The 23,756-nt window shown below is 41.0% G+C and overlaps 1 protein-coding gene across 1 annotated transcript in view; it reads right to left on the reverse strand.

The window, feature by feature from the left end:
* Positions 1-23,756, reverse strand: part of eif3hb (eukaryotic translation initiation factor 3, subunit H, b) — a 113,256-nt gene that overhangs the window by 22,806 nt on the left and 66,694 nt on the right. Inside the window, exon 5 of the mRNA XM_043688999.2 lies at positions 15,627-15,776. Coding sequence (XP_043544934.1) covers positions 15,627-15,776 — 150 coding nt within the window. The remainder of the gene's footprint in view (positions 1-15,626; positions 15,777-23,756) is intronic.

Consider the following 23,756-nt stretch of genomic DNA (forward strand, 5'->3'; position numbering starts at 1 on the left):
GATTGTCTTGTGATTAGACAGGTGGGCTTAAGAGACCCTGAATGATTTTGACAGGATGGATGTTGAAAAGGATGTTTACTCTGGTGGCAGAGTCTATGGAAAATAAAGAGCATGAAAGTATGGGAAGGGTTAAAGCATGAAGACCACTGGCAATCTGTGGTCTGTGGAAGGCAGGATGGGATAAGAATAGTGGAATGCTCTTACACCAATTCGCAGAGTAAGGTAAAGGCTGAAAGGTCACTATGGCGAGATGAGATAACAGTTAGTAGAGCTAGTTTCCCTGTTAAGTGTCATTATGACAGGATTGGGACCATAAATATTTGGGACATGACATTAAAATATCTAATTAATGGTTAGTAGAGTCAGCTTGAGACAGGAGACTATTGTAATAGATGGAATAGCTAAATATCTATCATGATAGGTTAGTCTTGAACGGAAGATCACTGTAGCAGAGGTGATCATAAATATCTAACCATGACATTAGAATAACATTAAGTAGAATGTACAACTAAAGAGATAATGGGAACTAACATCACTGGTTTATTGTGTAGCTAGAGTGAAGTACTTTGATTAATGTTGTGGTTCTGTTCGCCGAGCTGGGAATTTGTGTTGCCAGCTCAGCGAACAGAACCACAACAACGAGCACCCGAACTACAAATCTTCTCACAAACTTTGAAGTTTGATTAATATAGTTGGACATGCTGATAAGCTGACAGAAACAAGATATAAAAAACCACAGACACTGAGGTTAGTGGGCATTCGAGAATCTGCTTTCTCAGGGTCACGGTTTTTTGTTTGCAAATAAAAGACCTACTTCTTGAAGAACTTGGAGTCTCCCGGTGATTCCCAACATTTTCTCCATGACAAGTCTAGAACTGGGAGAAACCATTTTATAATTAGGAGCTACCGTAATTAATGGGCATGGATGAGGGAGCACTTTCTCTCTCAGAGATTTGTACAACTTTGGAATTCCATGTATCAGAAAGTGGTGGAGGTGGAGTCACTGGATAATTTTAAAGTAAAGATCAATAGATTCTTGATAGGAAATCAAAAGTTACTGGGATAGACGGGAATGTGAAATTCAGGACACAAACAGATCGGTCATGAATTTATTAAATGGTAGAGCAGGGCTGATAAATTGAATAGCCTACTTCTGTTCTTCATTCATAAGTACACATGAATTAATATGTTTCCATCACATTTGGTATTTTTCTCTTGGTTAGGGAAAATGCTGTATTGCAAAACTGCAATATGCATTTTGAAGCTCTTTTATAGTGCACAGCTATGGCATTCTTATCTTATGGGTGCCGAAATTGTGGCAATTCTTCAGATGAAGAAAAGGAATTAATAATTTGAAAGATAATATTGCTCTCCAAAGAATAGGGTTTTAGCCTCTTTCGGCCCACTCTCATTCATTCGATTGCTGGCAACTTTCTCCATTGATCTCCAACATTCCTTCCCTCTAACAAAATGCAACCACACATCCCTTTCTGCACCTCTTTCTACTTTTGGGCAAGTCAAGTTCTTATTAACTCAATTGCTAATCCATCAATTCAAGAGAGTGTATCTCTTGGGATAATGCTGCTGTTAACCTATGTCCTTCCTCTCTATAACAAAAAAAGGTACTGATACAAAATTCTTTTAAAATTAGTAGTACAGAATATTGCTCATGAAAATTTCAAATAGTTCAATATTAAAAGGGCATAACTGATAATACTAACTTTGTGCACATGAGTAAAACCAGGCTAACGTTATGTCAAAAAATCTGATTGATAGCAGCTTTATGTGCTGCCATCATACTAGCAAAGTATCATATTACCAAGCCCCCTCATTATCCGTTCTGTTAATAATTTTGAAAGAAAAACTGATTTAATAACAGCAAGCCAATCTAAGGAACAAGATTGCAGTTGCTATGGGCTTACACATGGTCAAACAAAATCCAACGACAATTTCAATTGGCAGGAAAGGTAAGATTTTACCTAGGAAAATACTGCCTAATTTAAAAAGATTGATGGCTGTGTTTGTGTTACAAATTAAACCTCATAAATAGAATTTTCCAGAATGAGCTAATATTCAGGTACAATACTAATCGTTTGTGGATTTTACAGACACTGGGGAACAGTTGTTCTGAACCGGATGCATTTGTGCCAATACAGTGCCGATCACTCAGTACTTGCCATCAACAAAGCAAACAAACATATGTGAAGATAAAGTATACCAAGTATACTAGGCACAACCTTGATTATAATTTCAAGAGCATTAAAATGGCATTTCCCTTTCAATGTCAGTTCTGAAATATAACATTCAAAAATTGGGCAAATGCACTTTCCATACTGCATTTTAGACTGATTTCAATTTTTAAAATATGCAAAATCCTTGCAACTGAAGTTGCTATCACCAGATTTTTAAAAATCAATTTTGAAACATTTGCTCTTTTATTTTTTACAAAGAATTGTTTTATAATCATAAAACATTTGGTATCATAAAATACAAATAGAAGAGGAATATGAAGCGTCTCTTGTTATGATCCTGAGAGGCTTGTAACTTAAGAGATATATATTGCACAACAACTGAAAGAAGAGTCATAGGACAAGCATTGTAATTTTAAGATTCTTAATGTAACAAACAAACTAAAATTTACATGATCTTAACTGCCCAAGTATAGAAAGGATACTCTTCCCAATTACAACTGTAAATGCCACAGCAATTTATGGTTTACACCTTGCAGCTGAAGTTTGAAATTTCTCTTAGGTATTAAACAGGCTGGTTTGCATGCAACATCTGGATGAATAGCGTCTTTTTTTTAGACCCTTTTACTCAAAACCCGAAGCACAATCAAATCAATTTCTAGTAACAAGGCACCCTCTAGTGACACCTTGCACTTTAATTCTCAACAAATTCCATCTCTTCAAACTGGGAATCCATTCTCACCAACATTCTACGTGATGGTTAAGACAAAAACAGTCTATGCCTGGCAAAGCAGCTATTGTTTATGGCATTCTTTTCAGATGTCTGAACCAGCTGACCCACTTTTGCATCAAAGTGTGAAAACTAGCACTTGAGTTTCAACTAGGAGTTCTGTTCCACGTCAACCGAATCACATGGCCCTGCCTCTGGTCAGATTCCAGTACTATTTCTTCACTCCCATAACAGGACATTACTTTATCTCAAATCAAAATGGACCGTTTAAAACATAACCATCTCATAAAGTCTCACAATCGTAATGAACTTAACAACAATGACATTAAACTCAACTTCAATACTGATTAATAGTGATTTGAAAATGGGCACCAAGAGAAGATTACAATCATTCACAATTGTTACCAAAGTTCAAGAAATTGTAGATAATTAAAAACAAAATGATAGGGTGCAGAGTCATCTATATAGCTTGGGAAAAAGTCTATTCTTGTGAAGAGATGCTCATATTAAGTATTGATTGTTAAATTATTAGTTAGAGATAGTTAATGAACTGCTTTTACAAAGAACAACTTTTAACTAAAACAAAGGCATTGACTGAATCCACAAGTGGCTGCCAGTTTGCATTACTCGGCAGCCCGCATTTCATTCCCTTGGCATGGAGACACAAGTTTAGGGAAGATCCCACCACAGCAATAAATCCCTGGAAATGTATAAACAGCTTTTTTTTTCCCTTGCCAATCAGAATGGTTATATTCATAGCATTTAACAAATGAAAAAAGTACCATTCAGAAGTTAATTGCTTGGACAAAAGACCTTGATTTCCTTACCCAGACCAGAGCTAACCAAACCTACTGTTTGAAATGGACTGTTTGAACTTGTGATTACAATAGGAGAAAATTCACATGATCATCTTAGAGTCATAGAGATGTATAGCACGGAAACAGAATCTTCGGACCAACTTGCCCATGCCAACCAGATATCCCAACCTAATCTAGTCCCATTTGCCAGCACTTGGCCCATATCCCTCTAATCCCTTCCTATTCAAATACCCATCCAGATGCCTTTTAAATGTTGCAATTTTACTAACCTTCGCTACTTGCTCTGGCACCACCCTCTGCATGGAAAAGTTGCCCCTTAGGTCCCTTTTATATCTTTCCCCTCTCACCCTAAACCTATGCCCTCTAGTTCTGGACGCCACCACCCCAGGGAAAAGATTTTGTCTATTTATCCTATCCATGCCCCTCATGATTTTGTGAACCTGTGAGGTCACTCCTCAGCCTTTAACGCTCCAGGGAAACCACCCCCAGCCTATTCAGCCTCTCTCTGTAGCTCAAGTCCTCCAACCCCGACAACATCATTGTAAATCTTTTCTGAGCACTTTCAAGTTTCACAACATCCTTCCAATAGGAAGGAGACCAGAATTGCACACAATATTCCAAAAGTGGCCTAACCAACTTGGCTCTGTATGTTTTTTTAAAGAGGGCATAATTTTTAAGTCACCCAGCACCTTGGAGGAGCTGCTAATGCCCCTCCACTCTAATTCCAACTAAGATGCCACCTTGTTTGCTGAGGTTGATTGTGTCCACATTCCAGCAGACAAATGATTTTTAAAGGAAGATTTGAGCACCACAGCAATGTTTTTAGGAAAAGAAAAAGACGTCAGCTTCAATCTTAAACTGCTCGCGAGGGTACAAAGATTTTTCATAGCCACAGCCATCTCAGACACCCAGTGGACTCTTACATATCTCTTTCTTGTGAATCGTAATGTCACTGAAACCTCTTACTCTATAATTTGTATTTAGCATGTTTGCTTTATATGTGTATGTACATTTTGCACAAGTTGAGACAAACTTTTCACTTTTTTAAAATCATTTTAACTGGCTGGGTTTGTGCATAAACAAAACTACTCCTTACTTGAAAAACTCAAGAAATCCTGTTTAGCTAATCCTTTATTATCCAAATGTAAAGAATTAAGTACACAATGAGTTTGCAAATACATTCTTTTAAAATCTCAAAACCCTGTTCAATCAAGTAAAGAGTGAAAAAAAGGGGAGCCATTCCATTCTGCCTCTAACACTACAGAAATGGCAACTCAACTTCAAATGTAAAACAATGGCAACAGAGAATCAGAATAAATAATGTGCTTAAAAAAATTTAAACAGAGGCCCAAGGAAAGGATTATTGATAGAATAAAATTCCTGAAATTTCTTACATCGATGAAAGACAGCAGAAATAGGCAACAATTTAAACAAAAGGAAAATAAGATCTGGGATTGTACTGAAATAGGAACAAAATATGTCTGAGGTATGATTTGAGCCTATGATGACAATTCAACTCAATTTTAAATAGTGCTGCAGTTCTGTTTCGCAATATTACATAAAGGGCACCATAGGAAAAATTAGAAACAAAAAATCACCTGACAGAACTTTGTATCAGATGATGAGGGCAGCAAAATCACGGGAACATCACCACCTACAACTTCCCCTCCAAAAAACACACTTGACCTGGAACTATATCAGCATTCCTTCTTTGTTGCTAGGTTAAAAGAAGTCTTCCTAACAGGCATCCCCACACCCTCAAGGACTTCAGCAGTTCAAGGGACAGCACAAGACCACTTTTTCTCAGGCAATTGGGGACTGGCAATAAATACTATCTAGCCAACATCATCAGCAACCCCATAAATGAATGGAATAAAAGACACAAATGATGAAGAAACTATATAAGTTGAACTTGTTGACAATAGAAAATATTGAGAGAGAATCTGTTGTGGAGCTAAGATTTTTAAGGACACTAATGGAAATATTGACTGTTTATTTACCAAAGCCACAAAAATAATGATGAAGTAAAGTAATAAAAAGATCAGTTTCAGAAAATAGTATCGATGATGAGATCAATAACTTGAGCAACTTTACTAGCGTGAAGTGTGTGTGAAGGACCAAAAGGGTACGCGCCCCTATCATGAGATTTCCTATCCTCTTCAGAGGCTCAGCTAGTTAAAGTAGTGATTGATTCAGCAATTCAGAGGGAGAATTCCAGGTTTAAACACTTCATTGAATCTAAATTCTCCCCTACCCCCAACCTAACAAAACTAGGATTCATTTTTTGATCATTGTCCATAGGTCGCTGATTGAAGTGTCATAAGGATATCAGGTGAGAACAATTTACAGCTGAGAGGCTAAAGCACAACCCTTCAATCAAGCTGTCTGCTGATACCCACTCTCTCCTATACCAAACGTGCAACACTGAATTAAAAAAAGTGAAGAATTAGCATAAATAACATGCTAAAATGTCCTGTTTATGTAGCAATTGCTGACTTGTGTGACAAGTTAATGATAGTATTGTTATTCTGCCTCAGGCATCATTACTAATAAAATAACAAATAAATGGATGGTGTATAAAAGTTTGTGCATATTAAAAGTCCTGCATGAATTTCAAACTTTTACTTCTTTCAGTCTGGACATACAATTACCTTGGAGTTTTTCAGAAAATATGGCTTTTAAAACAACATTTAATTACTAAACTGAAAATTCTCAGCTTAGGTTTTTACTTTCACTGTATAATCACATTCCTGAGAGTTGTACGATAATCCTATAAGTGATAAAGGTGTGTGCCCTGAGGTGTGCATTGATCACATTGAAAACGTGGAGTATTAGCAGCATTGATCTAATAATTGATCAATTTTGTTAAGGATGGCACAAAGACGTTATATACTCATTTGTTGTAGCCTTTCATGCCTGTACAAAGGCATTCTGTAAGGATGATTTTCAGAAAGGTGGTATCTATGCAAGTAGGACCAGAAAATGGTTCAATATGAAATAAGTCATTACTACGAACAGACTGCTCAAATTCCAACTGCATTCCGAAACGGTGATTCCTAAATCTGAATTTGAAATAATCCACTAAAGAACAGTCAAAGGAAGCACATGGTGAGGTCAGTGCAGGAGAGAGAGAAAGAAAGAAACTGACACTGCTGTTTGAACTCATGGATCGCTGGACATCAGAGTGCGTCTGAGTAAATTAACAAACAGTGAAATTCACAACTGATCTTGGAGGAACTGTTGGGCGAAGATCACAGCACAGAAGCAGATAAGTGTATTGTTGTTTTAAGTGTGACCTACAGAAAGTCTGCAGCAGTAAGTAGAGTGGATTCTTTCTTGATATGTTTTTGGAGGTATGTCTTTTGATTAAACTTAAAATCAAAGCCATAACTATAAATTTAACCTGGCGCAGTGTTTGTAGAGGAATAAGACGGTGTTATTTTCTGGGTCGACAGATTGTGAAGAAGCAAAAATGGCCTTTAGTAGAATAAAATGTGCTTCTTGTCAGATGTGGGAGTTTAAAAAAAGTTTAGGGGTTACTGCAGATTATATCTGCCATAAATGCTGCTGGTTGCGAATCTTATCAGACCGAATGGATCAGTTGGAGAGACAGTTAGAAGCAATGAGGAATTTGCAAAAACACCAGTATGTGACAGATGGCAATTATAGGAGGGGGGGGGGGGGGGGGGGGGGGTCTCAGACACAGTCACATAGATGGGTTAACTCCAGGAAGGGTAATGGAGGTAGGTAGCTAGTGCAAGAGTCTTTTGTGGCTATATGCATTTCAAACATGTATGCTGTTTTGGAAAATGTAGAGTGGGATGGATTCTCAGGGAAACGTAGCACAAACAGCCAAGTTTCTAGTATTGAGACTGGCTGTAATGCAATGAGGGGTACGTCTGGTTCCAAGAGATCAATTGTGTTAGGGGATTCTCTAGTTCAAGGTATAGACAGACATTTCTAAAATCAGAATGGTGTGTTGCTTCCCTGGTGCCGGGATCAAGGATGTCTCAAAGAGGGAGCAGAATGTTCTAAAGGAGGAGAGGGTCCAGCAAGAGGTCATTGTCCACACTGGAACAAACAACATATGAAGGGGAAAGGTTGAGAGTCTGAAAGGAGATTACAGAGAGTTCGGCAGGAATTTAAGAAGGAGGTCATCAAGAGTAGTAATAACTGGATTACTCCCGATGCTACGAGCTAGTGAGGGCAGGAATAGAAGGATACGGTAGATGAATGCATGACTGAGGAACTGGTGTATGGAAGGATTCACATTTTGGATCGTTGGAATCTCTTTCGAGGTAGAAGTGACCTGTAAAAGAAGGACGGATTGCAGCTAAATTGGAAGGGAACTAATATACCAGCAGGGAAATTTGCTGGAGCTGTTTGGGAGGATTTAAACTAAGTTTGGGAGAAGATTTGTAGCTCGAGTGCCCGTTGTTGTGGTTCTGTTCGCCGAGCTGGGAATTTGTGTTGCAGATGTTTTGTCCCCTGTCTAGGTGACATCCTCAGTGCTTGGGAGCCTCCTGTGAAGCGCTTCTGTGATGTTTTCTCCGGCATGTATAGTGATTTGTATCTGCCGCTTCCGGATGTCAGTTCCAGCTGTCCGCTGCAGTGGCCGGTATATTGGGTCCAGGTCGATGTGTTTGTTGATTGAATCTGTGGATGCGTGCCATGCCTCTAGGAATTCCCTGGCTGTTCTCTGTTTGGCTTGTCCTATAATAGTAGCGTTGTCCCAGCCGAACTCGTGTTGCTTGTCATTTGAGTGTGTGGCTACTAAGGAAAGCTGGTCAGGTCGTTTCGTGGCTAGTTGGTGTTCATGGATGCGGATAGTTAACTGTGATGTTTCCTCCGGCATTTATAGTGATTTGTATCTGCAAGGGGCCTAACAGGGAAGGCAGATGAACTCAGGGCATGGTTAGGAACATGGGACTGGGATATCATAGCAATTACAGAAACATGGCTCAGGGATGGGCAGGACTGGCAGCTTAATGTTCCAGGATACAAATGCTACAGGAAAGATAGAAAGGGATGCGAGAGAGGAAGGGGAGTGGTGTTTTTATAGCTGTGCTGAGGGAGGATATTCCTGGAAATACATCCAGGGAAGTTATTTGGGTGGAACTGAGAAATAAGAAAAGGATGATCACCTTATTGGGATTGTATTAGAGACCTCCTAATAGTCATTGGGAAATTGAAAAGCAAACTTGTAAGGAGATCTCAGTTATCTGTAAGAATAATAGGGTGGTTATGGTAGGGGATTTTAACTTTCCAAACATAGACTGGAACTGCCATAGTGTTAAGGGTTTAGATGGAGAGGAATTTGTTAAGGGTGTACAAGGCAATTTTCTGATTCAGTATGTGGATGTACCTATAGAGAAGGTGCAAAACTTGACCTACTCTTGGGAAATAAGGCAGGGCAGGTGACTGAGGTGTCAGTGGGAGAGCACTTTGGGGCCAGCGACCATAATTCCACGAGATTTAAAATAGTGATGGAAAAGGATAGACCAGATCTAAAAGCTGAAATCCTAAATTAGAGAAAGGCCAATTTTGATGGTATTATGCAAGAACTTTCAAAAGCTGATTGGCGGCAGATGTTCGCATGTAAAGGGAAGGCTGGAAAATGCGAAGCCTTCAGAAATGAGATAACGAGAATCCAGAGAAAGTATATTCCTGTTAGGGTGAAAGGAAAGGCTGGTAGGTATAGGGAATGCTAGAGACTAAAGAAATTGAGGGTTTGGTTAAGAAAAAGAAGGAAGCATATGTAAGGTATATCAGGATAGATCAAGTGAATCCTTAGAAGACTACAAAGGCAGTAGAAGTATACTTAAGAGGGAAATCAGGAGGGCAAAAAGGGGACATGAGATAGCTTTGGCAAACAGAATTAAGGAGAATCCAAAGGGTTTTACAAATATGTTAAGGACAAAAGGATAACTGGGGAGAAAATAGGGCCCCTCAAAGATCAGCAAGGCGGCCTTGGTGTGGAGCCGCAGAAAATGGGGGAGATACTAAACGAGTATTTTGCATCAGTATTCACTGTGGAAAAGAGATATGGAAGATATAGACTGGAGGGAAATAGATGGTGACACCTTGCAAAATGTCCAAATTACAGAGGAGGAAGTGCTGGATGTCTTGAAATGCATAAAGGTGGATAAATCCACAGGACCTGATCAGGTGTACCCAGAACTCTGTGGGAAGTTAGAGAAGTGATTGCTGGGCCTCTTGCTGAGATATTTGTATCATCGATAGTCACAGGTGAGGTACCGGAAGACTGGAGGTTGGCTAACGTGGTGCCACTGTTTAAAAAGGGTGGTAAGGACAAGCCGGGGAACTATAGACCGGTGAGCCTGACCTCAGTGGTGGGCAAGTTGTTGGAGGGAATCCTGAGGGACAGGATGTACTTGTATTTGGAAAGGCAAGTACTGATTAGGGATAGTCAACATGGATTTGTGCATGGGAGATCATGTCACACAAACTTGATTGAGTTTTTTGAGGAAGTAACAAAGAGGAATGATGAGGGCAGAGCAGTAGACGTGATCCATATGGATTTCAGTAAGGCGTTCGACAAGGATCCCCATGAGAGACTGATTATCAAGCTTAGATCTCTCAGAATACAGGGAGAACTAACCATTTGGATACAGAACTGGCTCAAAGATAGAAGACAGAGGATGGTAGTGGAGGGTAGTTTTTCAGACTGGAGGCCTGTGACCAGTGGAGTGCCAAAAGGATCGGTGCTGGGTCCTCTACTTTTTGTCATTTACATAAATTATTTGGATGTGAGCATAAGAGGAACAGTGAGTAAGTTTGCAGATGATACCAAAATTGGAGGCATAGTGGACAGCGAAGGAGGTTATCTCAGATTACAACAGGATCTTGACCAGATGGGCCAATGGGCAGAGAGGTGGCAGATGGAGTTTAATTCAGATAAATGCGAGGTGCTACATTTTGGGAAAGCAAATCTTAGCAGGACTTATACACTTAATGGGAAGGTCCTAGGGAGTGTTGCTGAACAAAGAGACCTTGGAGTGCAGATTCAAAGCTCCTTGAAAATGGAGTCGCAGATAGATAGGATAGTGAAGAAGGCATTTGGTATGCTTTCCTTTATTGGTCAGATTATTGTGTACAGGTGTTGGGAGGTCATGTTGCGGCTGTACAGGACATTGGTTAGGCCACTGTTGGAATATTGCGTGCAATTCTGGTCTCCTTCCTACCGGAAAGATGTTGTGAAACTTGAAAGGGTTCAGAAAAGATTTACAAGGATGTTGCCAGGGCTGGAGGATTTGAGCTATAGGGAGAGGTTGAATAGGCCAGGGCTGTTTTCCTTGGAACTTCGGAAGCTGACGGGTGACCTTATAGAGATTTACAAAATTATGAGGGGCATGGATAGGGTAAGATGAAATGTTCCTCCTCCAATTTGCGGTCTGATTCGCTGTGGCAATGGAGAAGGCCAAGGATGGTCATGTCGGAAAAGTAGCAGGAAGGAGAATTAAAATGGGCGGTGACTGGGAGATCAGGTCTCGGCCCCTGCCAGCTAGGAAGAGCACACTGAGTTTACGTTTGGTCTCCCTGATATAGAGAAGACCATATCAGGAGCACTGGATACAGTAAACTAGACTGGGGGAGAGGCGGGTGAACCGTTGTCTCAGCTGATAGGACTGCTTGTGGCCCTGGATGGACGGGAGGGGTTTGGTGTCCTGGCAGGTTTTGCATCTTTTCTGGTTGCGCTCAGAGGGTTGGTGGGGAGAGTGGCATAAACCAAAGATTGGCAAAGGGAATGGCCCTTTCGGAAGGCAGAGAGGGTTGGGAAAGGGAAGATGTTCTTGGTTGTGGTGTATAACTGGAGTTGGTGCGAGTGAGTAAGGTGATCTGTTAATTGGTCTTTATTGTGTTTGGGAGGGGGGAATGGAATGTTGTGGGGGGAGGGGGCTGAGGGGAGGAAGGCAGTTGGGAAGGCGATAGGTTGGTGCAGGTGGTGGGAGGAGGGGTTTAGAGCAGTGGAATGGGGAGTGGTGGTGGTGTGGTGGAGGGCTGTCTGGATGACAGAGGAGGGAAAGCACGATGTTCAAACCAGATGGACATCTGGGATGCTTGGGAGTGGAATGTCTCCTTGTCCAAGCAGATGTGGCGGAGGCGGACGTGGAGGATTTGGGAGAAAGGGATGGAGTTCTTGCTGGATACTGGGTGAAAGGAGGTGTAGTTCCAGGTAGTTATGGGAGTCTGTGGTGTCATAGTAAACGTCCATCTCCACTCCAACCTCACCTTGCTGAACATGCAGCACTTATGGAAAATAAAGAAAATGAAAGCATGGGAACGGTTAAAGCATGAAGACCACTGGCAATCTGTGGTCTGTGGAAGACAGAATAGGATAAGAATAGTGGAATGCTCTTACACCAATTAGCAGAGTAAGGTAAAGGCTGAAAGGTCATGATGGCGAGATGAGATAACACAAGTAATAAAGCAAGTTTCTCTGTTAAGTGTTATGATGATAGGATTGGGACCATAAATATTTGGGACATGACATTAAAATATTTAATTAATAGTTAGTAAAGTCAGCTTGAGACAGGAGACTATTGTAATAGATGGAATAGCTAAATATCTATCATGACAGGTTAGTCTGGAATAGAAAATCACTGCAGCAGAGTTAGCAATAAATATCTAACCGTGACATTAGAAAAACATCAAGTAGAATGTACAACTAAAGAGATACTGGGAACTAACATTACTGGTTTATTGTGTAGCTAGAGTGAGATACTTTGATTAACATAGTTGGACATGCTGATAAGCTGACAGAAACATGATAAAAAAAATATAAAAATCCACAGACCCCGAGGCTCGTGGGCATTCGAGAATCTGCTTTCTCAGTGTCATGGTTTTTTGATTGCAAATAAAAGACCTACTTAAGAACTCTCTGCGTCTCCTGGTGATTCTCTATATTTTCTCCACAACACACTCACTTCCCTCCACACCAACCCCCACTTCACCATCAAACCCACTGACAAAGGTAGGATGGTGGTGGTCTGGAGGACAACCGCTATGTTGCAGAGGCCGAACACCAACGCACCATGTCCTAACTGCCCCCCTTGATCACGACCCCACTGTGACCCATCATGCCAAAATCACTCTCACTGTCTGTGATCTCATTGCCTCCAGTGATCTCACCTTCAACCTTACAGTCCATAGGCCCTGTGCAGCCCAGTTCTCCCTGCTCCCCCAGATCCACAAGCCAAACTATCCCAGCCAACCCATTGTCTCCCCATGCTCCTGCCCCAACGAACTCATCCCGTCCTATCTCGACTCCATCCTCTCCTTCTTGGTTCAGACACTTTCCAGCTACATCTGCGACACCAACTACGCCCTCCATCTCTCAAGTTCCAGTTCTCCAGCCCCCAATACTTTATCTTCACTATGGATGTGCAGTCCTGATTTGTGACCATACCCTACAAGGATGGCCTTCAGGCCTTCAGCTTCTCTCTCTCCAACAGACCATCCAGTCACCCTCCACCAATACCCTCCTCAGTCACGTTGAACCGGTCCTCACCCTTACCAACTTTTCCTTTAAGTCTTCCCATATCCTCCAAACCCAGAGGATGGCCATGGGCACTCAGATGGGCCCTAGCTACGCCTGCCTCTTGGTCGACTATGTTGTACAGTCCATTATTGGTACCTGCACAGGCACTATGCCTCAACTCTTCCATCGTTACATAGATGACCGTGTCGGTGCAGAGTCCTGCACCCAAGCTGAACTGGAGCAGTTCATCGACTTCACCCACAACTTCTACCCCACCCACAACTTCTACCCCACCCTCAAATTCACTTGGTCCATCTCGGACACCCCCCTCCCTTTCTGGACCTCTCCATTTTGATCTTTGGTGACAGTCTTCAGACAGACATTTATATTAACCTACAGACTCCCATAACTACATGGACTACACCTTCCCCCACTCAGTATCCTGCAAGAACTGTATCCCAATCTCTCAATTCCTCCACCTCATCTGCTCGGATGAGGAGACATTCCACTCCTAAGCATCCCAAATGTCCACCGATTTTGAATAACGTGCTTTTCCCATCAGCCAAACAGCCCTCCATTGCACCTCGTCCACTGCCCGTTCCACTGCTCTAAATCTAAACCTCCCCCTCCCCCCCCACCCCCAAATGCAATGAAGTAAGGGTCTCCTTGTTCTCACCTACCACCCCACCAGTCTCCGCAACCAACACATCACCCTTCATCACTTCCGCCAACTACAATTAGATTTCACCACCAAGTACATCTTTCCCTCCACAGCCCTGTCTCTGTCTTCTGCATGGACCGTTCCCTTCGCCACTCTCCCCACTAACCACCCCGAACCCCCAGGTACCTTCTCCTGCAAAACCTGCCAATACACCAGCCCCCTCACCTCCATCCAGGACACCGAACAGTCCTCCCTGGTGAGACAGAGGTTCACTTGCATCTCTTCCAACCTAGGTTATTGTATCCAGTGCGCCAGATGTAAACTCAGGGCACATTACGCTGAGCAGCTCAGCCAGGGCCGACCTGATCTCCCAGTCACCAGCAATTTTAATTCCCCTTCCCAATCCCTCTTTGACATGACCACCTTGGCCTTCTCCATTGCCACAGTGAATCACACTGCAAACTGCAGGACCAATATCTATTCTTCCACCTAGGCAGCCTACAACTCAGGAGGACTCAACATTGAGTTCTCCAATTTCAAATAACCTCCCTCCCCGTCCCCCAACTCTCTTCCTTCCATTCCTCTGATTGACCCTTCCTTCCGTGTGGGCGTCACTGCTGCCTCAAGGCGCCAGAGACACGGGTTCAATTCCCACCTCAGGCAACTGTGTGTGGAGTTTGCACATTCTCCCCATGTCTGAGTCGGTTTCCTCCGGATACTCCGGTTTCCTCCCACAGTCCAAAAACATGCAGGTTAGGTGAATTGGCCATGCTAAATTGCCCGTAGTGTTAGATGTTAGATGTAGGGGAATGGGTCTGGGTGGGTTGCTCTTTGGAGAGTCAGTGTGGGCTTGTTGGGCCGAAGGGTCTGTTTCCACACTGTAAGTAATCCAATCTACCAACAGGATTCATTCATCACATCGACCAAAGAGGCCGTCCCCCTACCTGTGTTCACCTATCCCTACCTCACCATCCCGCCATCCACTCCTTCCCTTCCCACCCCTTATCTGCAGCTCCCCATACACCCACCCCCAGTCCTGAAGAAGGGTTACATCAAAAACATTGACTTCTCCACCTCCTGATGCTGCCTGGCGTACTGTGTTCTTCCAGCCTCATGCTGGTCTACCCAGAAAATTGATGATGAAGGGATATTCATCTTCAGTAATAGAGATTCAGTGAGTCATACAGCACAGAAACGGGGCCCTTGACCCAACATGTCCATGCTAACTACGTTTCCTAAACTGAACTAGTTCCTTTTGCCTGTGTTTGATCTATATCTCTCCAAATCTTTCCTCTCCATATACGAGTCAAAACGTCTTTTAAATATTCTAATTGTAACCGCACCATTCTCTGTGTGAAAAGATTGCCCCTAAGGTCCTTTTCAAATATCTTTCCTCGTGTATCAGCCAATCAAGCTTCAGTAACAAGCACCTATCAACATGGGCACTTACAATGATATGGAGGTGCTGGTGTTGGACTGAGGTGGACAAAGCCAGAAGTCACATGATACCAGGCTATAGCCAAGAGGTTTATTTGAAATCACAAATTTTCGGAGCGCTGCTCCTTCACCTGACAAAGCAGCAATGCTCCACAAGTTTGCAATTTTAAATAAACACGCTGGACTGTAACCTGGTGTTGTGTGACTTCAAACCCTTACAAAGCAGATTTATTTTACAGGAAGACATACTCTTTAAAAAAGCAAAAAGATTAAAGAAAAACAAACTTACCCACTAGCCAGATTGAGGAGTTCCTGTTTTTCAGCCACATTTGATTTTTCTTCTAGTTCCCACAACAATACATTAACGAGATGAGAATTCTTTATAATTATGGGGACTTCTTCAAACATATTTTCAGAAGTTATGAGTGCCTTCTTTATCCTAGTTGACAAAAAAAAACAAGATAAAAGACCTAGAGAATAATACGGTACTTATTCAAACTTTGTTCAGAAAGGTCATTCGTCATGCTGAGAATTGGGGGTTCCCTTAAACCTATTATGGACCCTTTAAAATATATCGAAGAGATAGCCTGACCCTAACTTTTCTTATTTAAAGTCTAAGATAATGTGTACCAGATGTGATTTGATTGGTCAAACTACTACTCTAAGCAAAACATACTTGATTCTTACACCACAGTTAGAATACAAACAAAAATAATTGGCATAACTTTTAACTCTATTGAAATACTTAACGAAAGAATATATTATTTAACTACTCATGATACAACAGCATCTCAAATACACCACTGGCAAAGGCAAATTCAGCAAAACAGATTTTCCTCAGTTGTTACCTCTACTAATCCAGGAGAAAGGAACACTGAAATAAACAAACAAACAAACAAACAAACAAACAATCTAGCAGCAAAGAAAGGACTCAAACTTTTAGCTGCAGTCGAGAGACAGCTGTATCTAACAGCTTCAACAGCCAACTCCCAATTTCAACTGAAAGCAAAACTAAAACACGGTGTGTGAGAGTCTGACTCCTTCCACTCATGCTCTTTTTGTCTAATTAAAAGGAGCTCAAAGCTGCTTACCCATTGCTTCTGAAGCAGACAGTCCAACACCACTGGCAACATCTCTCTACAAGAACAAATCCCTCTTGAAAGCACGGTACCGTCACTGTGTGAACTCAGTATTTCATATTTGGCATTTCCTGTGTAGCATGGGACCTCACCTAACTATTGCATTAGTAACTAGCTTCTGTAAACTCAGCTCAAGGTCTTGACTCGTGCACTATCCTACTCCATTAGCAACGCAGTATATCAAAAATAAGAAGCATTTGTTCTTAGAAAACATGGCAAACTAACTTTCAAATGTATGTGGGCAAGGGGCAATGGAAAACTGACCCATGTGTAGTTGTCTTCCACCCACTGGCTAAGAAATTGGATAATGACTGACATATCTTTGATGATCAGCCCCCAAAATAAGGTATATTAACAAGGATGGGAGAGGAGGAAGTGGTTAGAAGATTCAGGAAGACGACCGACACTCCTCACCCTGGGGAAGACCAGGAGTTCCTCCACATCAGCCCACAGAAAGACTGTTGATCCTGAGACCACCAAAAACTACCAGACATCACCATGACAAGACACAGGGCCACTGGGACCTGGGTGTACACTCCTTCTACTCCATTATTCCATGGAATAGCTCCAGGATTGTTAAAGTATTTTCATCTGTTGCAGGTCATAAATTTCCTTTCTTTACCTAATTAACAAATGCACCATATCTAAACTGCTTGTTCTTAATAAAGTACCAGAAAATTGCAATAAGTCATCGACTGCTTGTATTAGTTAATTGTGATCACAAACTTCCTAAAGTCAACAGAGCTCAAACATTAACCCAATCATTTGAGTTAGACAGACTCATTTTGGGGTGAAGTTCCATCTTCACATGCTTATGTGGTTTTATACCATCTGAATGACAGCTCTCAATGCATGTTTGGTTCCTTTCAGAGCATTTGAAGGTTCCACATTTACAATATTTCAACAAGTTAAGGACTTTCTATCACTGGTATTACAATGTAAAAATGCCTCTTAACGGTTCAGATGCTCAAATTGAGCAAGCAGTCAAGCAACGAAGATTAAGAAAGTTTCAGGTTTGATCTGCTGTGAATTTTTTGGATCAAGTATGAAAAGAGTTGGAATTCTACAAGGGAAGTGAATTAAGTAATGAATGGAATATTGAAATTTTCTACTCTTGGCCACTATTAAATTATTCCTGTTCGAGGACTCTGCCAGAACAACTCTTACTTTATCAACGTACAGAAGTGTGAAGACATACATGAAGTCATTCCCCAGTAGTCAAATGCCTTTGAAATAAAAATGTGACAAGAAAATTCAGTATGAAATTACTACCCAACAAATTATTTAACAAGATTAAAGGACGCAGCGAATGATTAAAATGCATCACTGAATATATCATCAATAGGTGAAATATCAATGTAATCCACATAAAACCATCTTTAAAATTTCTTGTAGATCAGAGAAACAAAGTGGTTTGGCTGTTTCAGAATATCTATACAAGAGACATGTAAAGACTGTTAGAATACTTGGAAAAAAATATCAGAAGTCTGAAAAGAAGCTATTACACTACAGAACTGACTAAGCCAGAAATATACAATCACCAGTGAATTTGCAAATACCCCTTACCAACGAAGCTGCAACTTACCTCTGAATGATTTAAGATGATTGATTTTTTGGCAAAATAACTTCAACAACAGATTACAAGATATAGGGTTAGATGACATATTGCATCTCTTAATAGGATAAGCATCAATAGAGAAGCTATTTAATATAAAACAATTTTATCCCGCATACATCATTCACCATCTTCAGGGTGATGAATCACATCAACTAAAATAACCTAATGTATATATGCTTTAAACTGGAGTTTAAAAAAAAATCATATAAAAGTGGATTAATATAGTGACCCTGCACACCAATTAATGCTTTTAACTCATTATCAGTCGCTGAATTACAGTTCTTCCCTTTGAATTTCTAAATAGTCCAAGCTGTTATCCAAACATTAACAGAGCTGCACAATTAACAATGTGTGGGAGGAAATGGCTCCACGAACGCTCCCACCTTCAAAATGTAGCAGAGTACTTGAGAGCAAATGATAAAGCTGAACCTCTCACAACCATCTTCAGCCAGAAATGCCAAGTCATAATTCATCTTGGTCTTCAGGTCACTTAGCCAAATGCCAGACTTCAGCAAATTCAATTCACTGCACATAATATCAAAAACTAGCTGAACACACTTCATGCTGAAAAACCTCTCCTACTGTTTCAGTGACATCATGCAAAATCATAGCTTCATCTTTCACATGAATGGTGCTGATACCCAGCTCTAACCAACCCCGGCACTGTCTCGAAATCTTCACATTCCTTGATCAACATGCAGTACTGCCAATCAGAAAAGTCCACCAACTAAATATTTAGAAGACCAAGGCCATTGTCATTGGCTCCAGTCATAAATTCCGATTTCTCACCACAAACTCCACCCCTTCTCCTGAGAATCTCTTCAAATCTGAACCAGACTGTTCCCAAGCATTATGTCACATTTGAGCTCAAGACATGTTTCTGACCACTTATTTTTCCCAAACTGTCTCCATACGCCTCAATATCACAGCCCACCTCTAACCCTTCTCTAGTCAAAAATTGTTCACACTCTCATCCATGTCTCGCTGACATCTAGATATGATTATTCCAACACACTCTTTGCCTGCCTCCCACGTTTGGTCCTTAGTAAACCTGAGGTCATCTAAAACAGTTTTGTTTTAATTCATTCGGGGAGGGGGACACCGATGGCTAGGCCAGCATTTATTGCCCATCCTCAGTTTCCTTTGAGAAGATGGTGGTGATTTGCCGACTTGGACTGAAGTCCATTTCGTGTGGATTCCTCACAATCTTGTGAGGGAGGGAGTTAAAAAAAACTTTGATACAAATGGAAGATGCTGCTAAAAAGTTACCAGTATTTGTCAGCAACTCGAGTGTTACTTGTCATTAATTGCAACAGTAATGAAAGGACAGACTAAGAAGTACTGGGATAAAAGGCCATAAAATACAGACAATATCCTCTATCAATATAATAAAATTACATCTTCCATGTAGCCAGCTTCTGCTGTGCTGGGAATGATCGTACAATTCCATTACCCATTCCTGACCCCTGACATTCAGACATCTATTTTCAAAAAGGACTTTTCAGAAAACCAACTTCTGTACCACAAAATTAAGATAGACTCCCAGACATATGGAAATAAGCAAACAGGTACTTGCATGCTGTACCTCGATTCTATTGGCCATAGCCTCAATTCAGAAAGCTTTTTATAATATCAAAAAGACAAGAATAGATTCTAGGAGTCTGAACTGCTCATTAAAAGAGCAATGTTATTAACTTTCAACCAAACGCTGGTCCGAACATTTTGGTTCTGTGGCAGATGGTTTCATTCAGTATCAAACTGTGACAATACCAAGGTTTAGACACAAGGGGGCCCTGTCAGCCATGGTAACTTCAGAGCGCCCTCCACTGACAAGATTTGGAGATGCCGGTGTTGAACTGGGATGGACAAAGTTAAAAATCACAAAACACCAGGTTATAGTCCAACAGGTTTAATGGAAGCACGAGCTTTCGGAGCGCCGCTCCTTCATCAGGCGCTAGTCGTGATGAAGGAGCAGCGCTCTGAATGATAGTGCTTCCAATTAAACCTGTTGGACTATACTTGGCGTTGTGAGATTTCTAATTCTCCACTGACAATAATGCATATAGTTCCACATAATCCAGACGGGCTTCTGAACAAAATGATTTTTGTTTAAAAGTATACGTATAAGACTTCAAACTTTTCAACATATTTTATTAACAATTCTGACCCAACTCTTTTCATTTGCTCTTTCGTGTTCCAATATAATCCAAGTCTTTCTTACCTTTATCCATTTTGCAACTAGTAGAAATAATCTTGTGGCATATTCTAATAAAACTACCCAATTTTGAAAACTTTTATTTGTTCCCTCTTTGACTTTCTACATTTGTAGAAAAAGTTCCAACTTAATCAGCCTTTCATAACTATAGCCTCGGGTTCATGGCATATTTCAGGCAAAGCTTTGATGTGCCTTCTCCTATGACAACTATATTTCATACACCAATATTCAAATATTGAATTAGGCAGCAAAAAACTCAGTATGATTGTAAATCTATAGTCTTGTATAAATATCAGTTTCCACCTTTCCTTTCTGGATCCTTTCCCTGTCTCGAAGCAGCTGGGAAAGAATTCCATTCTTTTAAAAAATAAACCCAATCACTCAAAATTGAATAGAGAAAAAAATGGCCACCAGAGATGGTAAGAACTCAACTCTTGAAATCATTGTTAAACAAGCTATAGTGACATGTAATGGCACATCAGACAGGTGGAACTTGAAACCGAACTTCAGACCCAAGGGACATGACCTGAAGGAACCAGCTTTTTTTAAAAAAAACTCAACCTGTTTAGACATGCTATGACTTGAACCCAGACCTCTTGACTTAGAAGTAGGGACACAACGCTGCCACAAAAGCCCTGCAAAGATATTTGCAACTAACATGTTCAGACAAATCAGGAGCTTGAACCCTAGTCTCCTGGCCCCAAGGTATGGATCCACCAGGCTCTTCTTTTATATTTTCAAATTAACCTGTTCAGAGACGTTATTACACTCCTCTGGATAGGTGAGGTGCACACCTGGGTATCCTAGCCCATATGTAGGGCTCCATCAAGCATTATTCCCCCCCATCATCTTGACTCCAGTTCATCAGATAATCCACTTGTTCAGAGATGCTATTACATACCTCTGGGCTAAGCGGGACTTGAACCCAAGCCTCTTGGCCAATTGATAGTTTATTTTCTTTTTATATACATTTTCTCACCACCAGATCACATGTCTCTAACTGAACAAACAATTTAGAACCCACAGCTCAATTGGACAGTGGAACAAGAAGTGAGGAAAGGTAGAACTAACGAAATAGCACTCAGAGTGCAGCACACCATCTGTCTTTCACTGGAGGCATCTAAATTTTGGTGTTTTAATCTCTGGGTGGGGCTTGAACCCACAACCTTCTAGACACTGAGGCAAGGGTGCCAACAATCGAGAAAATATTTTCTGATCAGCCTGTTCAGAGGTGCTATTACAACACATCTCTGGAGCAGGTGGGACTTGAACCAGAGTCTCAAGTCTCCTGGCTCAGATGTAGGGACACTACCATTGTACCAGAAGAACTTAAATAACTATGCTTCAAACACAACGAGCCTCAACCAACACTGGAACAATTTAGGCTGAACCTTGCACTCTCTGTAGCACATTGGTAGTGTCCCTACCTCTGGAGCTGAACAGGTTGCTTCGAAATATATTTTGTTTGAGCTTTACAGAAATCGGCACTTCTAACTCTGCCAACTGTTCTATGTAAGATGTACAGCACTGAAAGAGACCCTTTGGTCGAACCTGTCCATGCCAACCTAATCTAGTCCCATCTGCCAGCATCTGGCCCATTTCCCTCCAACTCTTCCTATTCATATACCGATCCAAATGCCTCGTAAATGTTGCAATTGTACCAGCCTCCACCACTTCCTCTGGCAGCTCATTCCATACCCGTACCACCCTCTGCGTGAAAAAGTTGCCCCTTTGGTCTCTTTTATATCTTTCACCTCTCACCCTAAACCTATGCCCTCTAGTTCTGGACTCTCCAACCCCAGGGAAAAGACTTTGTCTATTTATCCTATCCATGTCCCTCAAGATTTTATAAACCTCTATAAGGTCACCCCTCAGCTTCCGAAGTTCCAAGGAAAACAGCCCTAGCCTATTCAACCTCTCCCTATAGCTCAAATCCTCCAACCCTGGCAACATCCTTGTAAATCTTTTCTGAACCCTTTCAAGTTTCACAACATCTTTCCGGTAGGAAAGAGACCAGAATTGCACGCAATATTCCAACAGTGGCCTAACCAATGTCCTGTACAGCCGCAGCATGACCTCCCAACACCTGTACATAATACTCTGACCAATAAAGGAAAGCATACCAAATGCCTTCTTCACTATCCTATCTATCTGCGACTCCATTTTCAAGGAGCTTTGAATCTGCACTCCAAGGTCTCTTTGTTCAGCAACACTCCCTAGGATCTTCCCATTAAGTGTATAAGTCCTGCTAAGATTTGCTTCCCCAAAATGCGAAACCTCACATTTATCTAAATTAAACTCCATCTGCCACTTCTCTGCCCACTGGCCCATCTGATCAAGATCCCGTTGGAATCTAAAGTAACCTTCTTCATTGTCCGCAACACCTCCAATTTTGGTGTCATCTGCAAACTTAAACTAGAACTTCAAAAAATACTTCATCTGTACCTTCACCATATCTAGTAATTTAACAACTTGCATTCAATAACTTTCTTAGTCAAGTAGCTACATTTTCTTTATTATCATGTTCCTTAATCTTCTTTATCACTTTCATGACAGCCTTATCAAATGCTTTTGGGAAATTAAAACAAAATTCATATACAGTCAAATTCATATTCCTTCAGCAATACAGAATCTTAAAATTCCTATAATGCAGTTCAAGATCATTCAGCCCATTGAGTCTGTACGACCCTCAGAAGAGTATCCCCGTAACCCTGCAATTACCACAGCTAATCTACCTAGCCTGCATTTCACTGGACACATTGGCTATACTAAATTGCCCCAATCAACCTAAACTGCACATCGTTGGAGGACACCGGAGCACCAGGAGGAAACCTATGCTGACACGGAGTGTGTGCAAACTCGACAAAGGAAGTCACCCAAAGTTGGAATCAAACCCAGGTCCCTGGCGATATGAGGCAGCTGTGCTAACTACTGAGCCACCGTGCTGCCCGTGGTATATTTGCAATTGCTTTTAAATATTCAAATTAATTTGGTAAGAAAAACTTGCTATTTATAAATCCATGTAATAACTCCTAATTAGTTTAACTATTCTCCTTTCATTCCAGTTCTCTTGTACCTTGGCAGACTTCCTTTATCCACATATTTTCGGAAACATTATAACTGTCTCATTTTCAATCTCCATTATATTGGGATGTGTGACAACATAGTGAGGTTTGGATTTGGTACTTTTAATTTCATTGAAATTACAATTTATTTTTGAAAATTCATCTCCAGTAGTCACCCTTGCACAATACACTTCAGATATTCCTATGGTTACACTAGTAACGTCTGGAAAAAAATTGAAGGAAATATTTATAAACCTTCTGTCAGTATGTCACTCAGTTATCAGAGGGCTACTTCTTCCCCAAATGATTCCAATCATTCTTTGATAACCCTTTTGTTTATGTTTAAGAAGCTCATGCTATTTCCCTTTAGTGACTCAATATT

The sequence above is a fragment of the Chiloscyllium plagiosum genome, unplaced genomic scaffold (genome assembly GCF_037043375.1).
Source record: "Chiloscyllium plagiosum isolate Xiang-an unplaced genomic scaffold, Cpla_swu_hap1 HiC_scaffold_4, whole genome shotgun sequence".
NCBI lineage: Eukaryota > Metazoa > Chordata > Chondrichthyes > Orectolobiformes > Hemiscylliidae > Chiloscyllium > Chiloscyllium plagiosum.